General features: G+C 63.1%; 1 protein-coding gene across 1 annotated transcript in view; it reads right to left on the bottom strand.

Annotated features, from left to right (window-relative positions):
- The window catches only part of MGAT5B (alpha-1,6-mannosylglycoprotein 6-beta-N-acetylglucosaminyltransferase B), a 53480-nt gene extending 32776 nt beyond the window's left edge, over window positions 1-20704 (bottom strand). The window contains exons 1-4 of the mRNA XM_037064656.1: window positions 20598-20704; window positions 17163-17275; window positions 10306-10453; window positions 167-282 (exon numbers count right to left, since the gene is read on the bottom strand). Coding sequence (XP_036920551.1) covers window positions 167-282; window positions 10306-10453; window positions 17163-17275; window positions 20598-20665 — 445 coding nt within the window. The 5' untranslated portion in view covers window positions 20666-20704. The remainder of the gene's footprint in view (window positions 1-166; window positions 283-10305; window positions 10454-17162; window positions 17276-20597) is intronic.
- Between the last annotated feature and the right edge of the window lie 405 nt (window positions 20705-21109).

Consider the following 21109-nt stretch of genomic DNA (forward strand, 5'->3'; position numbering starts at 1 on the left):
TTCGGAGGCCTCTGCTGTCCTCAGCACCTCATGCCAAGTCGGGGCGTGTGAACCCAGAGTCGCCCTGCGGAGAACCTGGGGAGCTACCGTGGGAGAAGCCAGGGCCCCTCCCCGGTCCCATCCAGTGCACTGGCCCCTGGGCCTGCAGGGGTGCCCTGGCCCCCACCCTTGCTGTGCAGGAGTAGGCTGTGCCGCAGGATCTGGTCCACCTTCATGGCGATGTCCGAGACATTCTGGGCGATGGCCTGGATCCGCTCCATGAGGCCGGCCCCGGGGGGCAACCTACTGGGAGAAACCAGGGCTGAGAGGCAGGGCCCACCAGGGGCCTGCCCAGGAGGGTCTCGGCCAGCGAGTAGAGCGTCGGGACTGCAGGGACCCCACACCCCCTGCACTGAGTGGAAAGGCAGCAACAGATACAGTCTGGCTATAAGCAGAGCCGTCCACCCACCCCCGCCGGCTGCAGGGCCCACTACCCGAGGTTCACAGGTGGACCCCATTGGCACCTGTGTCCAAGCTCAGAGCCTGAGGCAGCTGGGAAATTCCATCCCAGAAGCAGGAGAGGGCCAGCCCAGGGGCCTCCAGGTGGCAGAGGCCCTCGTCCGGCACGGCCAGCTGCCCCGACCCTGCTTCTCTGTTTCTTCCCAGAAGGACAGTATCATGGCAACATAAATTCCACCCAGAGCAGCCTGGGGACCCACCAGCTGTTAAACCTCTAGTAAATTACTGTTGGGTTCCGAGAACGAATTCCTCCCAGGATCTGAACTCTGTTTTCTGCCACGACCACCAAGGGCCTCGGCCTGCCCCAGTCTCATGTGGCCTGTGTTTGGGGAGAAGTTATTTCCTTGAACTTGGAGGTTTAGGAGACGTCTGGCTCGGTGTTCACCTCCTCGCAAACACTCCTGGAGAGGCAGCCCGCTCTCTGACGGCCCAGGGGCTTCCTGGGGCCTTTCCCCAGGAAGCGGCTCGCTGTTCGCACACATTAATTCTGTTTCCTTGATTCTTGCTTTGTCCTCTGGCTTCGAGGCCCGGTTTAATCTCCATTTATCCCTTTATAAGAACCGGGTCTTCCTGCCACACAGACCTGGAACTACGTGGAGGAGGATCTTTCTGTCCTAAGCTCTCCATGCTGGAAAACCCCTTCCCTTCCACTTCTGGGCAGGTGACCTTGCCCACCAAGGAAGGCCAGGAGTCTGAGGTCAAGGTCAGGCAGGGCTGGTCCCTCCCGCAGGCTCCGGGGAAGGATCTGCTCCAGGCCTCGCTCCTGCTCCTGGTGGGGCCCCAGTCCTCGGCGCTCCCTGGCTGTGGCCGAGTCACTCCCCCCTGTCTCTGTCTTCACTTGGCCTCCCTGTGCCCAAATTCCCTCTCCCTATACGGACGCCCACCCACTCCCAGCACAGCCTCATGGTAACTGGGTCGCATCTGCGAACACCCTGTTTCCAAATAAGATGCCACTCACAGGTACGGGGGTTAGGGCTCCAACATCTCTTTCTGGAAGACAAGCGAACCCACAGTGGTCTCCCACACGATTCCACATGAGGGGATTTGACAAACAAATGCTCCTTCTGCTCACAGGCCCCCAGGCAGGAAGAAGTGAGGGTGTTTCTTCAGATGCCGTCAGGAGGAGAGCAGTCGGGCGTCCCGTGCACAGCCACGCACAAGGAGCAGAGCTGGAGGCCTGCCTCTCAGAGGCTGTGTGACCCTGGGAAAGTCGCCCACCCTCTCTGAGCCTCAGTGTTCTCCTCTTCCAGAACAGAGCCGAGAACAGCCCCGACCCACAGCGTCCAGTGAAGCAGGCCCTGAATGTGCTAGCCCGCAGGGCCGCCCATGCTGTTGGCTGGTGGCAGCTGCGGCTAAAGGAATTTCAGTTGACCAAGCATTCCCAGCCCGTTTGCATTATTGCCGCCCTGGGGAGCCTTTTTAGACGTGTTTTCCCCCCACTCACTCCCCGACCCAGAACATCGACCCCATGGATATTCTGCTTGTTCGCATGCCAGGCCCGTGGAGAACCTCAGGCCATGGTCGTATGTACGAGAGTCCTGCCCCCCAAGAACCACCGTTCACCCAGTCAGGGCTGATCCACGCCCACTGAGAACACCTGGGTCAGGCTGGTGAAGGCACAGGCTGACCCTGACAACCGCAGGGCTCCAAAAGATGCCCCCAGGGTGGTAAAACTGTGTCCCCACCGACCAACGGAGACAGGACGGGCACTCCTCTGACAGGAAGGATTACTTAGGTGGCCAAAGGAGGTGGCCCCAGGGCAGAGGGTCAGACATCTGCTGGGTCAGGGTTGGGGTGGGGAAGGGCCAGGTGCTCTACCCAACTTCCAACCGGAGCCAGGGAGCAGCCCAAGCTTCTGTCAGGGCACCAGAGACACTGGAAGGGGCCGCACCCCGCTTCCCGAAGGCACCTTTCCCCCAGGGCTCTGATCCCTCCACCCTTCTCTGAGCCCCTGCACCTCGGGGTGTGAATGTGAGCAGCCCGCTTAACCCTCCAGGGGATCCCGAGTCCTCAAGGGCAGGAACGACCTTTCATAAGTGGAGCTTGACGCTGCCCGGCACAGGCCTCGCGCCCAGAGCTCCACCTCTGTGTTGGGTTGAACAGTGTCCCCCAAATCCACAGCCACCCGGAGCCTCAGAACGTGTCCTCACTGGGCCCCAGGACACCCGCACAATCACCACCCACAGAAGTGAAAGGAAATGGTTTTTAATCCGTCAGGGAAAGTGAGTCCAGGTTCCCCCTTCCTCCTCCCCTACCCACCCCCGAAATTCTCTCTGACCTGTGCTCCTCTGGTTGAGGATGAAGAACCACCAGGGGCAGCACCTCAGAGTCAGAGGCCCTTGACTCGAATCCCGATTCCCCTGGACAGCTCTGTGACCTCGGGCAAGTCCCCTAACCTCTCTGATCGCAGGGGTTGGCTCCTCCAAAATCTGAAGCATCTCAACCATCTCACAGAGTGGCTGTAAGGATTAGACACCAGGCTGAGTGCGTGATGCTCGGCATGTAGTAGGCACTCGATAAATGCTGGAGACGCTGCCTCTCCCTGACCGCTGTCAGCTCATTCCTGAGAGGAAGGGTCGTAAGTCTAATCACAGAGCCAGGAACTTTACTTGTGGGGCAGGGAGAAATTCGGCAATTTTCACAGGACGAATGTTTTTGCTTCCTGAAGTCCTGCTGTGAAGCCCCAGGGAGGCAGGGCTTGTCCCAGACCGTGGGGAGGACGAGAAACACAGCGAATTACGACAGTGAAACAGCCACCAGGGGCGCTCCCTCACCAAGCTCCTCCTGTGCCCGTCCCAGTTCATCCCCTGACATCATGACCCCTTTTCTCGGCCCCACTGCGCAGGGGAAGAAACCAAGGCACAGCAAGGTTGAGTTACCTGCTCAGGGTCACACAGCTGTGAGGTGGGAAACCGGGTTTGGGCAGGGCAGGGGGTCCTGCTGAGACAGCTGCTGTGCAGTGGAGGGGCGGGTGGAGAAGCCGCTCCAGGGGAGGCCGAGCAACGGGCGTGGTGAGGGGACAGGGGCTGGGCCTCCTGGACAAACACCTGGGCACAGCTGTGACCACCACCTGGAGCGGTCACAGCCCCTACAAAGGCCCCTGTCCCGTGTCCTCGGCCCAGGAAGCAGCCTGGAGCCGCCAACAGAGCACTGGGCTGAGCAGTCAGGGACGGCTGCCCTGGGGCTCAGTAGGATCGTCTCAGACCAACCTGCTGCCTGTCTGGTGGTGGGCGGGGTGGGGCAGTGGCCCTGGGAGGCGTCTGTGCCTGCAGGGGGGCCCAACCGCAGAACCAAGGCCAGGACGGAGCAAACGGCTGCAGGCCCTCCCCGCTCGGTGAAGTGACGTCATGGGGTGGGACCCTCCATTCTGTTTCTACTGGGATCGCAGCCAACGGCAGATGGTAAAGGCGGAAAAAGTTCTGGCAGAAGGAGTTTCCCTGGCAACACCCATCCTAACCGTGCAGAGCCTGTCAGCGGGGTGCAAACCTGGAATTCTGTCTGCCCAGGTAGGGGGCACACGGGAGGTGCAGTCTACCCTTCGCCCACCGCCCAGCACGCCCGTCTGCCTTCCGCCGGCGCAGAGGATGGAGAGCCCTTCCATCTCCCTGCTCGTCACTTATTGTCATTTCTTCCCTCGTTTATCTCCGGGCGTGCACTGGACAAGCAGAAGGTGGTCTACGCAGAAAAGCATGGACTGGTGGGCTCCTGGCTGGTGAATGAAGTCCCAGAGCCGGTCAGGGAGGGGTGCCCACAGCGGTCCACGTCAGACTGAGACGAGGAGGTCTGCAAACAGCCCTGGGCTGGGGGGCAGAGGGGGTGATGGCCTGGGATCTGCTGGTACCTCCTGAGGAGGCCACTGCAGCCCCTGCCCCATGGGAAGGGGGCTGACAGGTGTCCCCCTGGGGGGCTCTTACCTGCCCTGCTGGTGGAGACACCCCCTCGGTGTGCTGCACCTTTCACACTGTGCTCCTTGGAGGCACCGGGGCCTGGGGAACTGGCCCAGTTCAGGAGCGAGCACGCCTGAAGCCCGGGGCCTCTGAGCTAGACAGGGCCTCACACGCCTGCTGGCCGGCCCTGGGGGAGATGACACCAGGCCCCCTGCGCCAGCCCTTGCCCGTCCCTCTGCCCACAGAGTAATCAGACGTACCCGGCGCACGCCCTGGGCCTGGGTGTTTTCTGCACACCTACTAAGCACCAGAAATTTCACCACAACCATCACTTCTTACTAAGTAAGTAAAAGAAGGCTAGGCCGGCCTGGGTGGAGTCTAAACGTCTCTGGTATTCAAGGGTCCCTCCCCTGCAGCCGGGTGGCCCCGAGGCTGACCTGGAGTAGCCAGCATCTGGGCGCAGCCCCCAGAGTGGCAGCCAACACCACAGGCCTCCCTCCAGCCACCGGACACTCTGCTCCCAACTCAGGGCCAGGGGCCAGGGCTGAGCAGGGAACTCTGGCTCCTGCCCGTGGCCACGCCCCTTCCCATCGTGGGCTCCGAGAGGCCCCCTGAAGCTCCGGCCTGCCTTCCTGGCCCCTCGAGGCAGCAGTTGGGGCCTTCATTCTCCTGGCTCGGCGGAGGGCGGTCCGGGATGCCTGGGGAAGGAGGCTGAATTTCGAGTCCCTCCCATGATTTATTAGGGCTGCATTCAATGAGCAGAGCATCGACTTCTGCACAGCTGGCCAGCGCGCTGGCTGGGAGTTGTTATTTTATTAGGAAACTGGGCGTTCTGCTCTACAAACATGGAGACTCCCGGGCACCGGTGCCTGCAGATACACGGCCCAGGAGGCACACGCGTGCACGGCCAGAAACGGAGCACCGCAGGCGGGACGCGTGTTCTCTCTGGTCCATCTGTCTGTCTATAGCACAGGGAACCCCCACCCCATGTCCGGCCTTCCCTGCACTCTTAATGCTCCTTTCTCAGCCCCCTTCACCGCCATCCAGTGCCCCTGATGCTGGGGGCGGGGACCCTGAACAGGTGACAGCAGGTCTGCCGGTCCCTCCCCAGGCCAGAGCACGGAGAAACGCACCTGTACACATACCGAGGCTAGGCAGACGGTAGAAAAAGGCACCTTCCCGCCACTGACAGGAACGGGGCTGGAGGTGCACTGGGTGGGATTTGACCACGTGGGGCAGGGATCAGTGCCCGTGAATGTGCTGATACCGGGCTGGGGGGCCGAACGCGCACCCCCACCCCCGGGCCCGGTGTTCTCCTGAAGGATGTTTTTAACGTGTCACACGTGCATTTTATTTACCGAGGTCTCACCAAACACACCTTGTAGCTTGCCTCTTTCACTAATTTTTTATCCATACTCGAGGACATTTCTCTCATTGCTTTTAGAGAGAGAAGAAGGGAGAGAGAGAAGCAGCGACTCGAGAGAGAAGCATCAATCGGCTGCCTCCTGTACACGCCTGGACCCGGGATCAGGGACCCAGGATCGAAGCCACAACCCAGGCACGAGCCCGGAGCAGGAATCAAACCCGCAACCTTTCGGTTATGGAATGACGTTCCAACCAGCTGAGCCGCCCCAGCCGGGGCAGCTCATTAACTGGTTTTAATGTGGTTTTTAGGGGCTACGTCCCACCGTATCATGGGCATCCACACTGCACTGACCTTTCCTGGTTGTCTCCTTCCTGGCGGTGCGTGCATGGACGTGTCTGTTCGGCTGCCCTTTCAGGAACAAACGGCGTGTAATGAACACGCGCATGCCAACTCGAGGGGCTCGACTGTTTTCTCGAAAGTGGAATTCGTAGTGTCAGTGAGGCTCACACTGTTGCCACATCCTTCGTCCTGTTAAACGTCCCTTCGCCTCCGATGTTTCTGGCCTGACGTCGACCCCGCCGCCCGCACTCCCCAGCTCCTGTTTCCCAGACTCGCCTCCCTTTGCCTTTGCTGTCGGTCTCTGGCTCGTCTGGTTTGAGGGCCGTCTTCCAAACCGGCGGCGGACCTGCACCTTTGTCGGGATGTTTGGCCCATTCTCAGTTACTGTCACATGTGATGGGCTTCCACCCTGGAGGAAGGGCCAACCCCGCCCAGCCACCCACCCTCTGGGCAGCCTGGCCTCTCGCCAGCCCCGGAGGCGGAGGAGCGCCCAGACATGGCTCAACACAAGGTTGTTGCATAAGAAGGGGCACATCTGGGGCTGGGCCGCCCCGGTGCTGAGAGAAATGAGGTGTGTCCTTTACTGATCACAAAGTTGTCTTAGCAGATACAGTGCCCCCTGCCCTGCCGCAGCCCGGACTCACACACACACCCCAGGGAGCCTGCGCTCCCAGGCCCTGCGGCCCCCAAAGCTGGGGTGTCTAGAAGCATTTCTGAGTTTTTAAATAAAGCTGCTTTTTAAAACAATTTTTTATGGGAGGGGAAAGCCCCTCATCTCATTGCCCACAGACAAGAATTTTGATGCACCTCCATTCTGTCGTCTTTTCTGCAGTATTTTATTGTTACTGGGTCTTACAGCCTATGTAGTCCAACTCTATGTATAATTGAATACCTGATTTTTTCCCATTTTCCCCTGACCATGAAAATCCTCGTGTTTCCCCATCCACACACTTCCCGACAGCGACCTGAGCCCTGTCTGCGCACGGAGGCGCCGTGTCTAGGGGCCTCCTTGCCAGCAGCCCGGAAACTGTGCCTCGAACTGGCTGACACCACTAAGCAGGTCGCAGCGACCACAGTGTCAGAGAGCTGTTCCTGAAGTTCAGATTCTCTCCCTAAGGTGGGTCCCCGGGTGCGATGACCTGTCCTGATGTCATGCTGGTGCTGGGGACGCAGTGAGGCCAGGCGTGCCGTCGGCACGTGGTGGCCGGTGTTGGGGACGTCGTGCCGGTGCTGGGGACACACCTGGCGACGTCAGGCCTGGTCATTGACCTGGCAATGCCCAGGTCACGGGCACAACCGTGTTTGTGTTCACAATGCGGCGCCCACTGCAGCTGGTACCCAGGGTGCCCAGAGTCCCAGAGGCAGCACACCGCAACCGCGTGGGGAGGGGTCAGCAAGCAGCACCTACAGCCCTGGACACACCCTCCGCTTCCGTCTCTGAGGCCAGGGCAGCAACACGGCTCCCGAGATGCATGGCTCTGCCTGTGGGGCTTGACGGGCCCTGTTGGCCAGAGCTGGGAGGTGGCGTGTGCTGCCCCGGGAGGAGAAGAAGGGCAGGGGAGGGCGGGATAGGCGGAACAGGAGGAAATCTGAGACACATGCAACGTGCCAGCAACAGCATCCAGAGCCCAGGGTCGCCTGACCCTCGCTCTCTGCCCACAGCAGGACGCTTGGCAGGGAGCCAGCTGGGTCCTCGCCCTCGCCCTCGCCCTGGGGAATCTGTGGACAGGGCTGGCTCAGCAGCCCGGAGGGGTGGCCACACAACTGGGGGCAGACGGGAGAGTGGGAGGGACGAGAGAGGGGGCGAGAGGCTGGGTCGCAGGGGACAGCGGCGGCATCAGAGCAAACCGACCCATGTACTCGGAGAAGAAAACAGTCTTGTGCCCCCAGGGGAAGCCCAGGGGTGCCGAGGCCTTCGCCACAGTCTCCCTTCACTGCTACTGGCCCCTCCGCCTCCCTCCCCAAGTGCTCCAGCCATTCCTCATGTAGCAGTCAGGATCTCTTAAAAAAAAGCAGGCAGATCCTGTCAGTCCCTGGCTTCGAGCCCTCCAACAACCTCCCACAGCTCTGAAAATAGTGTCCCCACAGGGCTGAGCAGGGCTGCCACGGCCTGCCGGCCCCGCCCACCCACCCGTCTGCCGTGCTGGCCTGGGCACCGGTCCTTTACGCCCAACGTGCCAACCGGGGTCCCGCCCCAGGGCGCCTGCACTTGCTGTTGTCCCTACCTCAACTCTCCGCTCCCGTGGCTGCCTGCTTCCCCTGAGTCCTTCTGAATCCAGCTCCGACATCCCCAACTCAGAAGGGCCTTCCCAGACCCCCCCCCGTTTGAATAGCCCTTCCCTAGGCAGCCCCCATCCTTCAGAGCGGGGATCAGGGTCTGAAACCACCTCACTGATTTCTTCCCCTCAGTTCCTGCCTGTCTCCCCACAGGAATGAGGACAGCGAACCTCACTGCGTCCCCAGCACTGGTAGCAGCGCCCCGCACTTAGTAGGTCCAGTACCTGTTCCATGAGGGGATCCCTTTAGTTCATTCGGTCAGATGCTCAGGCCCTGGAGGGTGGGGCGGCGTCGAGTGGGGACCCAGCACACGGCCGTGGAGCCCACCAGGGGCCCAGTTTCTTGTGGGCACTGAGCCCCCACCAGGAGCCAGCACTGTGTCGGGCCCTCCATTCCTGTGGCATGTAGGTTCCCAGGCTGCTGCTGTCATTCCAGTGGATACATTTTCCAAACCAAATAAATAAATAAATAAACCCAGAGCAAAGGTGGAAGAAAGGGCTTTCTTCCCGCGCTGCGCACCAGCCGGTACAGAGAGTCTCGCCAAAGGGTTAAGAACGAACCCACGAGAGCTGCTCGCTTGCTGAGCACGTGGTTGGAAAGGTGGGCTGTGGAGCCAGCTGGCTGGGGCCCAGCCAGGCCCAGCCCCTTCATGGCCTGCACCTGGGAGCGGCTTCCTGCACTCCTCCGAGCCCCGGTCTCCCCCTCGTCGGAGGAGGTCGCCGAGGACAAGGCCACAGCTGGCCTGAGAGCTGGGCTGGGGCCTCTCCCCGGCCCCTGCCTGCCCTTCCCACACTGGGGGCGCTGCCTGCAGGACGCAGCCGAGAGAGAGCACGGTCTTGCCGAGACCATCTGGACGGTGGATGGGACTGACACCAGTGAAGGCCCCGGAGACCTCGCCACCGCCCCAGACGAGCCTCCCCAGGAAGCCCCCTCTCTCCTCAAACCGGCCGCCTTCCCTCGGAGTGGCAGCCTCTTCCTCTGGAAACGTCCGGAGCTTGGCTTTTATCCCACACGCACTGGCTGGGATGGAGCCTTCGGCAAACTGTCTCCAAGTGTGGATTTCAAACGTGTCCTTTAGCAGGAGAACACGTTCAGCAAATCACACTGGCTGAGGCACAGCTCTCCCTCCGTGGTGTCGGAGTGTGGGTTTCCAGCTAATTCTCCCGCAGCCAGAACACGCTGCGCAAACCCGCCTCAAAAAGGACCCCAACACCCAAAAGGTCTCCCCAAGACGGCAGGGCCCAAGCGCCCTCCTCCATAGCTGCATTGGTGAGGGGTGTGGGGGGGCCCGGACACCCTACTCCAGTCTCTGTCATCTCCGGACACACTGATGACAGACGATCCAGCGTGCACCACTGGGTTCCTGCGCACGCCGCCGAGGGGTCTGGGGCAGCAACGCAAACTAGGGGAATCTCCGCGCACTCTGGCCTCGGCGAGGGATCCTTGGAGCGAATACACCCGAAAACCCCTTTTGGCACCGATGGCACCGTCCAGTCCGTGTGGACATCCACACGTGGCCCTCGACACGGGCAGAGCTCCAAACTACCACGACGCCACCTACGCAGGACGTGTGGAAACCGCACACTGTGCACTTACAACTTGTAGGTGTGCAAAACACAGGTGTGAAAGGGCCTAGAATGGGCTGAAATGTGTTGGGAAGGCACTTGTCTCCCGGGGAGAGCAGGTGAAGGAGCCTTCAGCTTCCACGCAAGCTGTGTTATTAAAAAGGAAGAGAGACGGACAGGCCACCGCGCCAGGGTGTGAACAGCTCTGACCTGGGGGCAGAACAGCTGTCTAGCTCAAGTTACCCCGTGGATCTCCGCATTCTTGCCATTTCCTCCACCATCACAGATGGACGGGACGACCGACACACCCCTGCTGGGCCCAGGAGTGCTGCACCCCCCGGTGCCCCTCCTCCCCCACTCCGTGTCCCCTCACCTGTCCAGGGCAAACTGCCCATGGCCCGCAGCCCGGTGCAGCTCGCTGCGGTTCTCCAGCCGGGCCAGCGCGTCCATGCGCTTCAGCATCAGCTCCAACAGGTCGCTCATCTTGCGGAGGACACCTCGGGACTCCAGCCCCCCCGTCACTGCAGGCAGAGCGTGACCACAATCAGGTAAGGCCCCAACAGCCCAGAAGCCACCTGAGGCCACCTGGTCTCCAGGCCAGGGTGGCTCAGACCCCAGCCCACTCCTGTCTTCCCAGGAAGGGTGGGGGGCACGAGAGGGAGTCTGGCCACCCCCACCTGCAGGACAGGAACCCAGAGGGCGGTGTGCCCTGGGACAGCCCTTTAACCTTTCTGGGCCTCGGTTTGGCGGCCTATGATATCAGGCTCGAGATATGCTCTCAGGTCTGAGCTGACAAAGAAGGCCCAGGGGTGGGGCAGGGGCCTCGGAGGCCCCCTTCCACCCAGCTCCACAGAGAACTCCTGGATCAGGCTCTAAAACTGGTCAACCATTCACCCGCCCCGAATCGCCTGGGCAGGCTGTTAAAATCCAGATTCTCAAGCCCTGCTCCCCACCTATGTGTTCGGACCTCTCGGGTATGAGGCCCCGGACCCTGCCCTGACTGCTCCCCACGTGGCTCACACGCACAGGAGGCTGCAGGCCCGCGTCGAGGGGCCCTGTTCTCCCGCCAGGCTCGGGCCTGCCCCCATCCTAGACCCCGCCGTGGAAGGCCACCCCGAACCTGCCCCGACCCTCCAGCTGGTCTCCGGCTCCCAAAGACCAGCGCCAAGGCTGAGGGCAGGGGACACCTTGTGAAGAATGAAATTAAGTGCAAACGAGGTGCTTCACCCCAGATCCCATTAGCCAGCCGGGGACGCCCCGCAGTTTCCTCTCTAATGGTTCCCATCATCAGTGCTGCTTGAACCTCTTTACTGACATCCCGGGGAAGGGTTCACTCGGCCCCGCCCTGGGGGCTCGGTTTCCGGCACCACCCCCAGCTCCACTCCACAAAGGCCCCAAGGACTGGGCGCTGAATCTCGCAAAACAAAGCGGAGTCCGTGGACCCATCCCCAGTGTTTCCAGGCTTCCAGGGGGCACCTGAGGTTGGGCTCCTCAGGGGCACAGCCCAAAACAAAGGTCATTCATTTGGGTGGTGACAGGAAGCCCGGATGGGGATGGGTGACGACGTGACCCAGGGCAGGGTGCCACCAAGCTAGGAAACCAGCAGGTGGAGGACCCAACTTCATGTCCTGTGGGGGGAGTGAGGGAGCTGAGCCAATGTGATGCCATCTCCCACAGGTCACTGCTTCAGGGTGGCTCCCAAGACAGCCGTGCTCTGGGACTCTGTGGGGGGCAGGAAAGCCTCCGGGCAGCCCGCAGGGGGTGTGGGAACCGAGAGGGCCCAGGGGCTGACGCCCACGGTGACTGTGACTGGGTAAAGGAAGGGTGGGGCCCAGTGAGCTGGGGGGGCAGGGCAACAGACTTCTGGGCTCTCCCCTGCCTCTGCTGCACCCCCCACCCCATGTGGCTGAGGGAGTCAGCCACACTCTCCAGCCCAGCGTCCCTGGCGAGAGGCAATGCACCAGACCCTAATGCGGCTCCAAGCTGCAGTGTGAGCAGGGGGCGGGGTGGGGCAGAGCTGGCCCCTGGGCACAGGAGGCAGAGGTGAGGGGAAGGGGGGTCAGAGGGGCTGGTCTCCTCTGCTCCAAGGGTGGGACTGGGCTGAGCCGGGGACCCCAAGGAAGCTCCCCACCACACAGCTCCCTGTGACATTTCCGCTCTGCTTGCCCCCACAGCCCCTGGTTCTGGGCCCAACCCAGCAGACACCACCAGTTCTCACACCAAGTCCCCTCCGCTCTAGGTCCCTTGCCCACTGAGCCCCCCTGCGGCAGGAAGGAGGCCCCCCTCACAGGCCCTGGCGGTGCTGCAGGCACCAAACCCAGAGCAGGGAGGTGCTGCCGCCGGCTCCTTAAAGAGCCTCAGTCCTGGCTCAGAAGCAAGAACAGGAGTGAATGGGGGAGGGGCCAAGGATGGGAGAGACCAGGAAGGGGAGACAGATGGGAAGACAGGCAGACAGACACGCAGACAGAGGGTGAGGATGGGTGTTGGGGAGAATGGGCAGCGACAGGATGGGCATGTCACTTGCCCTCTCTGGGCCTCAGTTTTCCTGTAAAAGGGGGGCTGGGCTCTACAGGCCTGCGCCTTCCCTGACTGCCTGCAGAGGTCAGGGAGATGGGACAGGAAAGGACTGTCCCTGAGGGGCTGGCAGGATCCCCCAAGGGACTGAGCTCTGCTTCGTCCTGCTCGAGCCCTGGCTGGGCCCCAGGGGAGCCAGCTGCCAGGAGTGGTGAGGCAGAGAGAAGGCAGGAGGACTGGGGTGCCCCTTGAGGCCTGGGAGACTAGGAGAGAGTGAGGCACAGGGACAGGTGGCTGGGTGGCCAGAGGGACTAATAGGGTGGGGACGACCAGGGGGCTCTGAAAGGCAAGGATGCAAGAGGGGGTTGTCATCTGCTCGCTGTGCGGAGCCATGATGTGAGCCCCCGCCCACCGCCCCACCTCTGCATGGCAGGGGTGCTAAGGGGGAACGAGGTGCCCTTCCTTCTAGGTCAGTGTCAGGGGCAGAGGAGGCTGGAAGGGAGACGCCAAGCAGGGTAATTCAAGAGAAGCAGACCAGAGCAAGAGGTGACCAGGGACCATAAATTCCCTCTGAGAGTCCCTCGGGGGCGCCTGGGTTCTAGATTGTCCTGCACGGGAGGGAAGAAGCCAGGTCTTTGTCAACAGAAGGACTGACTCCGGAAGACGGAGGCTTATGAGTAGGCTGAGGAGACAGGGCCCCTCACCAGCGAATGGGTCTGCAAAGCCGCCTCCATCAGACTGGACCAAGACCCCAGCCGTCTCCCCAGCTGTGGGGACCCAGAGGCCACTCCCCTCATTGTCAGGGGGCACAGGACTCTTCTGACACCTCAGCAGGCAGCCCCCTACATTTTCTGCCCAGGGCAAGGCAGAAGGTGGGTCCCTGGGAGGGAGGCTGGCTTACACAGCTGGGACTGTCAGCAGAGCACGCTCCTGACCTGGCTTGGCCTGGGGTCACCTCTCTGCTCCTGGCGTCAGCTCAACTGCAGGCACTTAATGTGAGGCCCCAGTGAACATCTCAGATCCCACACGCACGCCCTCCACATTTCCATATAAATAAAGCAGGCCGGGGCTCCAGAGACACAAATGGCTCCACACACGGACAGACGGGTGTTTCCTGCCCACTGAGGCCCACCCCCCCCCGCCCCCGTGCCCAGGAGGCTGAAGGGCCCACACCTGAGCAGACAGGCAGACCTTCCTACACCTGGCGTAGGGGTGTGCTGGCATGGGGGCTGTCCGTGTGGCTGGAGGTGTGGACACCTCTGTCTCGGCACAGGGCCCCCTTGGAACCCAGCTGAGGCCATGGGGGCACAGGGGCAGGCCCCAGGCCTGGGCACCCCCTCCATTGCTAGCCTCAAGGGGAGGTGCCCCAGAGCCCTTTGGTGCCAAGGCTCAGAGTCAGGGGCAGCCACAGAGCAAGCCAGGCCGGGCCCGGAGGTCTGCCCCAGCAGAAACTCAGGGCCACGCATGAGGCTGAACCCAGGACATGCAGACCTGTGCCCTGCATCCCCAGACACAGCCTGGGACCTCTACTTCTTCAAGACGAGACAGGGGGCTGCAGCAGCCTCCTGTGCCCCAGCCTCCCGTGCCCCAGGGAGCCTCAGCAGCACTGGAAAGGGGGTCTCACGCACGTCACACCCCTTGTCTCACATCTCCTGCTGCAGGGGAAGCCGAGTCCTCCCCAGGACAGGGAAGGGCAGCGGAGGAAGAGGCAGTGGGAGGGGCAGGGACGGAGAGGGAGCACGCAGGGAATACGCCCCCAGGGCCCCAGCCAGCCGCTGCTGCGAGACAGAATTGGGTTAGACCTCCTCCGAGTTATATGTCTCCGCTCAGCCTCCTCCTCCCCACGTCTTAAGACAAGTGTGCAGAATACAGAGTGAATCTGTCACGATATACAAACCGGCCCACAGGTGAACCCAAAGCCTTCCCAGGGAGGCCTCAGTCCATAGAGGCTGCGGTGGGGGTCTCCTCTCCTTTTAGATGCTGCTGTTCCCCACACCACGTCCTTTTGGCCGTCTGTCCCTCCCTGTGGGACCCCACTGCCCTCAGCCTTGACGGGCAGGAAGAGCTTCTCCATCTGTGCTCAGCAGGTTTTGTTGACCGATGCAAGGATTTATCTTCCAAACATGGGTTTCTGTCTCCTGAGTCTGCGGGAGGCTGAGCGCGGACTCCTTGAATAAACCCCCCACCACGCCCTCCGAATCCCTGCTCAGGCCCCTGCACACCAGCCCCTCCTCCCCCAACCCCATCCCCCTGCTGGGTTCCAAGGTTTGGCCCGAGCTGCCCCTGCCCCCGGGCAGGAGGTAGGGTGTCTCTTGCAGGATCAAGATTTTAAACCCACAAGATAAGCCTGGGGTTCTTCCAAGTCCCGACTTTGCATCTCTCCAAGCAAATCAACTTAATCCAAGGTCGTGAAAGAAACCGGGAGTCAGTGAGAACCGGGATATGCAGCGAATCAGGATCAATTCTCCGGGGTTCTGTGAGAACCACCCCCTTGCCCATTCCAGGTTGCAGGCGTCTGGCTTCCAACCGGAGGCCCCTTGACCCCACTCCTGGGGCTCCCGGCAGACACACCTGCACGAGCCCACCTGATGCGGACCAGAACATCCACAGCAGCCCCACGCACAGAGGCTCCACCGGGAGCCCCGAGCGCCCCCAACAGGAGCAGGGACCCTACGCTGTGGCGTATTCTCACCACAGAACGGCACACAGCAGTGACAACGATGTCAACCCCGCCCGAGACCTCGAACCTCGGGGACAGGACATCCAGAGGGCAGGGCACCGCAGAGGACACAGCTCCCTTTTCAGAGTCCCCAAACAGGCAAAGCTCCCAGCGCCCCCAGGGCAGGGTCCTGACATCACGAGGGCCTCCTGGGGGCGGGGCACATCCCGCTTCTCTTGGGTTGCCCACTGCACTGCCGGTTCGGCCTGCGCAGGGTGTACTCCAGCGGCAAGTTCAAGCACACACACAGGCACACACACACAGATGCCTCGCGTCTAGCGGCACGGCCTCGGCCAAGTCCTCCTCTCTGTGGTTCTGTCCACCCCTAAGACACAAGGCAAAACTGCAGCGTGCAGGGCTCAGCAGGGCCCGCATAAGCCCCTTTTACTCTGGGCCTAGCGGGGGCCCCAACCCTTCAGCGAGGTGAGCGGAAGAACCCACACAACCTAGCCGTGCACCCCTCCTCCTCCGGGCCCTGGGCACCGCCACCCCTGACCTTTCTGGAGGCCCAGCTGCCTCAAGCCCCTGATATATAGCACCCCCCCCCCCCCCCCCCCCCCCCAGACATACATGTCCCCTCCGCAGGGATGGCCCCCAGGGAACTGGAACATCACTCCCCACACCCCACACCTCCGGGCCCCCAGGGTCCCCCCCCAAGATTCCCTCCAGGCGCCTTCACACTGGGTACAGCCGCCCTTTCCGCCCCAACCCTCATGTGTCTCCTCTAGGAAGTCCCAGCTCCTCCTCGGTCCTTCGCTCTTTTCTGCAGTGTCCCCCCACCGCACACTCAGCCCCTCCAGGAAGGATTTACGGAGCCTGGACTAGTAGCCAGATGCTGCCCGGGGCTCTTTGCACGAGCTGAGTGCATCCTCGTGGCAGTGCTCGTGGGGAAGCGGACGCTGCTATCCCGTTCATGGGGGGGGGGGGACCCAGAGGGAGGCTAAGGGACGGCGCCGCCTCCTCGAAGTGGGGTGGCTTCAGTGAGCTCACACTGGGGCCTGAACCACTACCAGATGCAACCCCCGCGGAGCTCACCTCTGCAAGTACACAGAGGTGTGTGCGAGACGCAGGGGCGACTCTAATGAGGAGGCACGGGTGGCACAGGGATGCCCCCAAGCACCCCGTGGAGGACCACCTTTCCACAGAAGGGTACGGTCCTCACCTGAAACGGGGGAGCCAGTCAGCTGAGACTGCCCAGAGGAGCAGGGGAAGCCCACCGAGCCAGCCCTGGACACTTCCAGAAACCCCACTTGCCTCCGTTTCCCCACCCCTGTGCCCTCCTTCCGACTGGAACAGGCCCCATGACATGGGTCCGAATGCCTCCCAGGATGAAGGGCGAAGGGTCATTGCCCAGGTCGTCGCCCCATCACAGCCTTGCCAGGTGAGCTCAGCCAACCCAGCCCCCCCCCCACCCCGAGGATGGGCGTGGCTTTCCTCTCCTAGGTGAGTAGGTGAGGGCAGTGACAGCACTCAGCTGGCAGACCACAAGCCTGGACACCAACCGGGGCCGTCTGGGCCCCACCGCTCTGCTCAGAGACTCTGTTCCATGGCCTTGCAAGCGCCACGTGGGCAGAGCCTGAGAACCCAGACGGTGTCCGATGGGCCTATAAATAAGGCGCGAGAGCCCACAGACAGCCTGCTGGGGCCACAGCCTGGACCAACAGCGAGGAGCATGGGCATCCCAGAGACGGGTGTTGTGGTCAGGCCCCTCCCACTAGAGAAGCCACATGGGCAGCCCTTTATGATGCCCCAGAGACCCTGGCCCGAGAGCCCAGGCGAGAGGGGCCCTGATGACCACGGCTGAGACCCTAACCCAGGCAGCACTCGGGGTCGCGCAGCCCACGCCAAGACCCTTGTCCACTCACGTGTCCAATGACCAGGTGGCCAGGACGCCTGGGACGGGCACCAGGGGACTGTCAGCCGTACAAGGCTCGAGGGCCTCCTCCCCTCCCCCACATGCGCCTGCGCCACTCCGGGCGCCCGTCCCGGTGAGATACCTTCTGTGCGGAGGGTAAACGGGGAGTCCCCGGGGCGCCGGGCTGAGAACTGGCCTCCCAGAGACGTCATCAGGAAGCAGAGCGAGAAGAAGCCAACACCCAGGACGAAAAGCCTGTGAAAGCAACAGGGTGGTCAGCACAGTGACCGAGTGACCGAGTGACGGGGGGGGGGGGGGGGGGGGGGGGGGGGGGGGGGGGGGGGGGCGGCGAGTGGGAGCACAAAAGGTCAGGCCACGTCGCTCATCCGTGCAGGAGAAAGACGGCCCCTGCACAGCGACGCGGTGCGGCAGCCCCCAAACCGTGAGGGACCACGACCTCGCCGTGAGCTCCGTGAGCTCCGAGCCCCCTTACCAGAGGCGTGTGGCCCCACAGCAGCAGCCTGGGCATCCCTTCAGAAATGCTGGAGGTGTCGTTTCGAGCCCCCACCCCCATCCCCGGGCTCCTGAATCGGACACTCTGGGGGTGGGGCGAGCACTCGTTTCACCAGCTCTCCAGGGGCAGGAGAGCTCAGCAGGACCCGCCGATACCAGCCAGAGGGGTATCGGCACCGACACCACCCACGCGGTCCTGTCTCTCACCGGGCCTGCCGGCACCGTGTGCACAGCCCTGGCCTCGGCCTCCAGTCGTGGGGAGCTGGAACACCTCCTCGGTGTGGGCAGGGGGTGGGGCGTGCCCCTGTCACTACCGGTGGTAAGATCTAGAAGGACAGGGCCGTGTGGTCGCCTCCTGTGCCCAGACTCTCCCTGACCCACGTCTGCACCAAGCAGGCACGCAGTAGGCTGTCAGTCGGAGCCACGGGCCAGTCACAGTGTGTCGGCGCCTGCCTGTGGGGCGTCACACGGTGGGGCTGTCACCATGGTCGGGAGAGCTCGCCAGAAAAGGACTGTCGTTCTCGGCTTCCGTCTGTAGCGCTGGTCATCTGCCAAGTGCCAGGCACGTGTGCAGCCCCCGCAGGGACCGCCCCTCAAGTCCCCAGCCCCAGACTCCACTGCTTCTGTAGTAGACCCCGGGCCCCACACAGGACAACTGAGTTCCCCAGCATAGTCTTGGGGTGGCCAGAGGTGGCAGCTGTTTGGGACTTTAAGGTGATCAGAGACCTCGAAGGGGAAGCCTCGCCCACCCCCACCAGGGAGAGGAACCCCACCTCGCAGGGAGCCCCCCCTCACACCAGAGACCTCCAGCCCCCTCACCGCCACCCCGTCCTCCAACCCCAGTGTGTCTCTCTCCATGCAAGACTGGCCTTATGCATTTTAATCTTCATTATTTGAAACTGGCAGAGCAGTATTTAATTAAACTCTGGTCCATTAAAGAAAACACATAATTGTGGAAGAAAATAAAAGCACAACAAAATTCCCTGCCCATATTTAAAGGAAGCCTGTTTAAAGGAGATTAAATCAGAGAGGGGCAGAATCCAAAAGCAGAGAGGGGACCAGGAGCTCCCTCCAGGAGGTGACAGGGAGGACAGGAGGCGGGGGACAGCATAGGGACAGTGCTCTCTCCTCTTCCAGGACCCCTCATTGAATCCCACCAAGCCCAAGGTAGGGCTCACGCCCGAGGGTCCCCAAGGTGAAGCCAGGCTGGTCTCAGGACAGCAGCTAGAGGGACAGGGTCAGAGGAGGTGGGCACACACCCAGATAGTCCTTGGAAAGAAACTGTCCTCTTGGCCTGAGGACAAGGACGGCCCCTCAAGTGACTCATCCCTCCCTCCCCCCAATCCCTTCTCCAGCAATGTGGTCGCTCTTAGAGCTGCGAACCCTGGCTGCCAGCGTCCCAAGACCTGCAGTGACAAGGTGCCTCAGCCTGTAGCCCAGAGCCTGGCGCTCCCAGGGCGACTCATCGTCACCTGTCCCCACCCACCCCAGTCCTGCCAGTCCGGCCTGCCCTTGAGCATTGCAAGTGCTGGGATACGGTCCTATGCCTGTCGCCTGCCCCAGCCATCTGAAGGAGACACAAAGACTCCACTGCAGGCTGTGGGTCTCTGGCCTAGGGAGATCCTGAGGTGAAGCTGGACAACTTGGGGGGAGGGGAACCTATGCAACCCCAGAGCCTGCCAATCAGGGCATGACCCCAGAGGGACGCACGCGGGGCGCGGGCGCTGTCCGTGGTGCTGGAGTACCGTGGGGGCGTTAACTGCCCTCGGAAATGTCCGGCTAAATCTCGGGTCCACGGCTGGGCTTTCTGCAGGCTGACGGCGGGACGGACATGGGGTGGATGAGACCGGGTGAGGACCCTCTCCACGGTGCGGGTCAGCTAAAGATCAGAGGACTTCCCGGAGGAGCAAGGCCCCTTCCAGACTTGCTCACCTCTCATAGGAAACTTGTGTCTGTCGGGGGCTCCTAAGTCCCTCCCACTGGCCGGATCAAGGCCCACCCGCGGGGTAGCCGGGCCCTGTGGTCCTTCCGCACCCTCCAGCCGGCTGTGGGGTGGCGTGGCGCAGCTCCTGCAGCCCCGGGGGGCTGTCTCTTCAGCCCCACACAACAGGCCTGGCCGATGGAAGGGCTGGACGTGCAGGGGAGGTGGGCGCCACGTGAACCAAGGTCCCCTGGTCCGGAGAAGGGCGGGATATGGGGGGCGGTCCCTGTGAGGCCTCGGGAGGAGGGGCTGGAACTCAGCACCTCCCACAGCACGAGCCTCGGGAGCCTCAAGGGCTCCTTCCCTCACCTGTGGCCGCTCCCTCCGCGCCCTCCGACCCCCACTCCCCAGGCCTCCAGGGCGGGGCCCACAGAGCCTGAGCGGCCGCACAGCCCCAGGCCTTGGCCAGCCGAGGTCGGGCGACGGGACCAGTCTCCACCTCCATCCTGCCTCCGCGCTCCCGCCACATTCCGGGCTCCTGCCGCCCCCCCCCCCCCCCGCAGCGCAGCGCCGCCCCTGTCCCCGCCTCTCCACCACCTAGATTGGGGAGGGGGTGCTCCTTGTCCCAGTCTCCGGGATTCCCCCCTTTGGAGACAGCGGCGAGAAATGGAGCGCTCGACCAAGGGGGTAGGGTCGGGGTGGCACAGCAGGACGGGGTGGGCAGGCCGACCCCGAGGCGCGGCGCCCTCACTCTGACGCCAGCTTGGGGTCCTCGGCGAGGAGGGGCGGGACCCCGAGGCGCAGGGAGGGTGCGCCGGGTTGGACGACTTCCCAGCCGGGGTCCACAATCTGGGTGCCACCTGTCCTCATTCCCGCCTTCCCACTCGGGTCCTTTCCGAACTAGACCAACTCGAACTAGACCAACTCGGGACAAGTCCCAGGATCACTCGCCGCCCTCCCCCCCACCCCCGACCAAGAACCCGAACCGCGAGCGCCAAGCCTCTCCCCAGCCCCACCGGTGGGAGCGTGAACCGCCCCTCCGCCGCCGGGCCCGCACCCCAGCGAGGATGGACCTCGAGCGCCCCTGCCCCGCGACCCCTCGGGGGAAAAGACCTCCCCGCGCCAACCGGGAGAGAACTTTACCGAAAGGGTCTCAGGGTGACCAGGCATCTTCTGACCATTATCTTCCCATCGGGGTTCACTGTGATCATTGTTCAAACTTGTCCGGGCGAGGCCGGACGCGCCGTCCGGGGCCGCGAACCCGCCCGGGGCGGAAGCCGAGCCGGAGCGAGACTGGGGAGCGCGGGGCCTTCGCTGCGCGGGGAACGGGGGGCGGCGCAGCGCGGCGGCCGGAGGGCGGCGAGGGCGCCCGGCTGGCCGTCTCTGCGTCTCCGCCCTCCTCGCTTCACATTCCGGGGCCCGGGAGGCGGCGCGCCCCCAGACCGCCGGCCGCGCGTCTGCCTGCTCGGGCTCGCTCGCGGGGCGGGACGGCGCCGCGGCGCGCGGACAGGCTCCCCGCCGCGGGCGCCCTCATCCCCGGGCCCGCGCCCTCGGTGCCGGCTAGAGGCGGCCCCGGGCTCGCGCGCCGGCCCCCCGCGCCTCCGGGCCGCGCCGCAACCCGCACCGGCGCCGTGCGGCGCCCATGGCTCCCAGCG

The sequence above is a fragment of the Sturnira hondurensis genome, unplaced genomic scaffold (assembly GCF_014824575.4).
Source record: "Sturnira hondurensis isolate 20B ecotype Veracruz unplaced genomic scaffold, ASM1482457v3 Scaffold0001221, whole genome shotgun sequence".
NCBI classification, from domain to species: Eukaryota; Metazoa; Chordata; class Mammalia; order Chiroptera; family Phyllostomidae; genus Sturnira; species Sturnira hondurensis.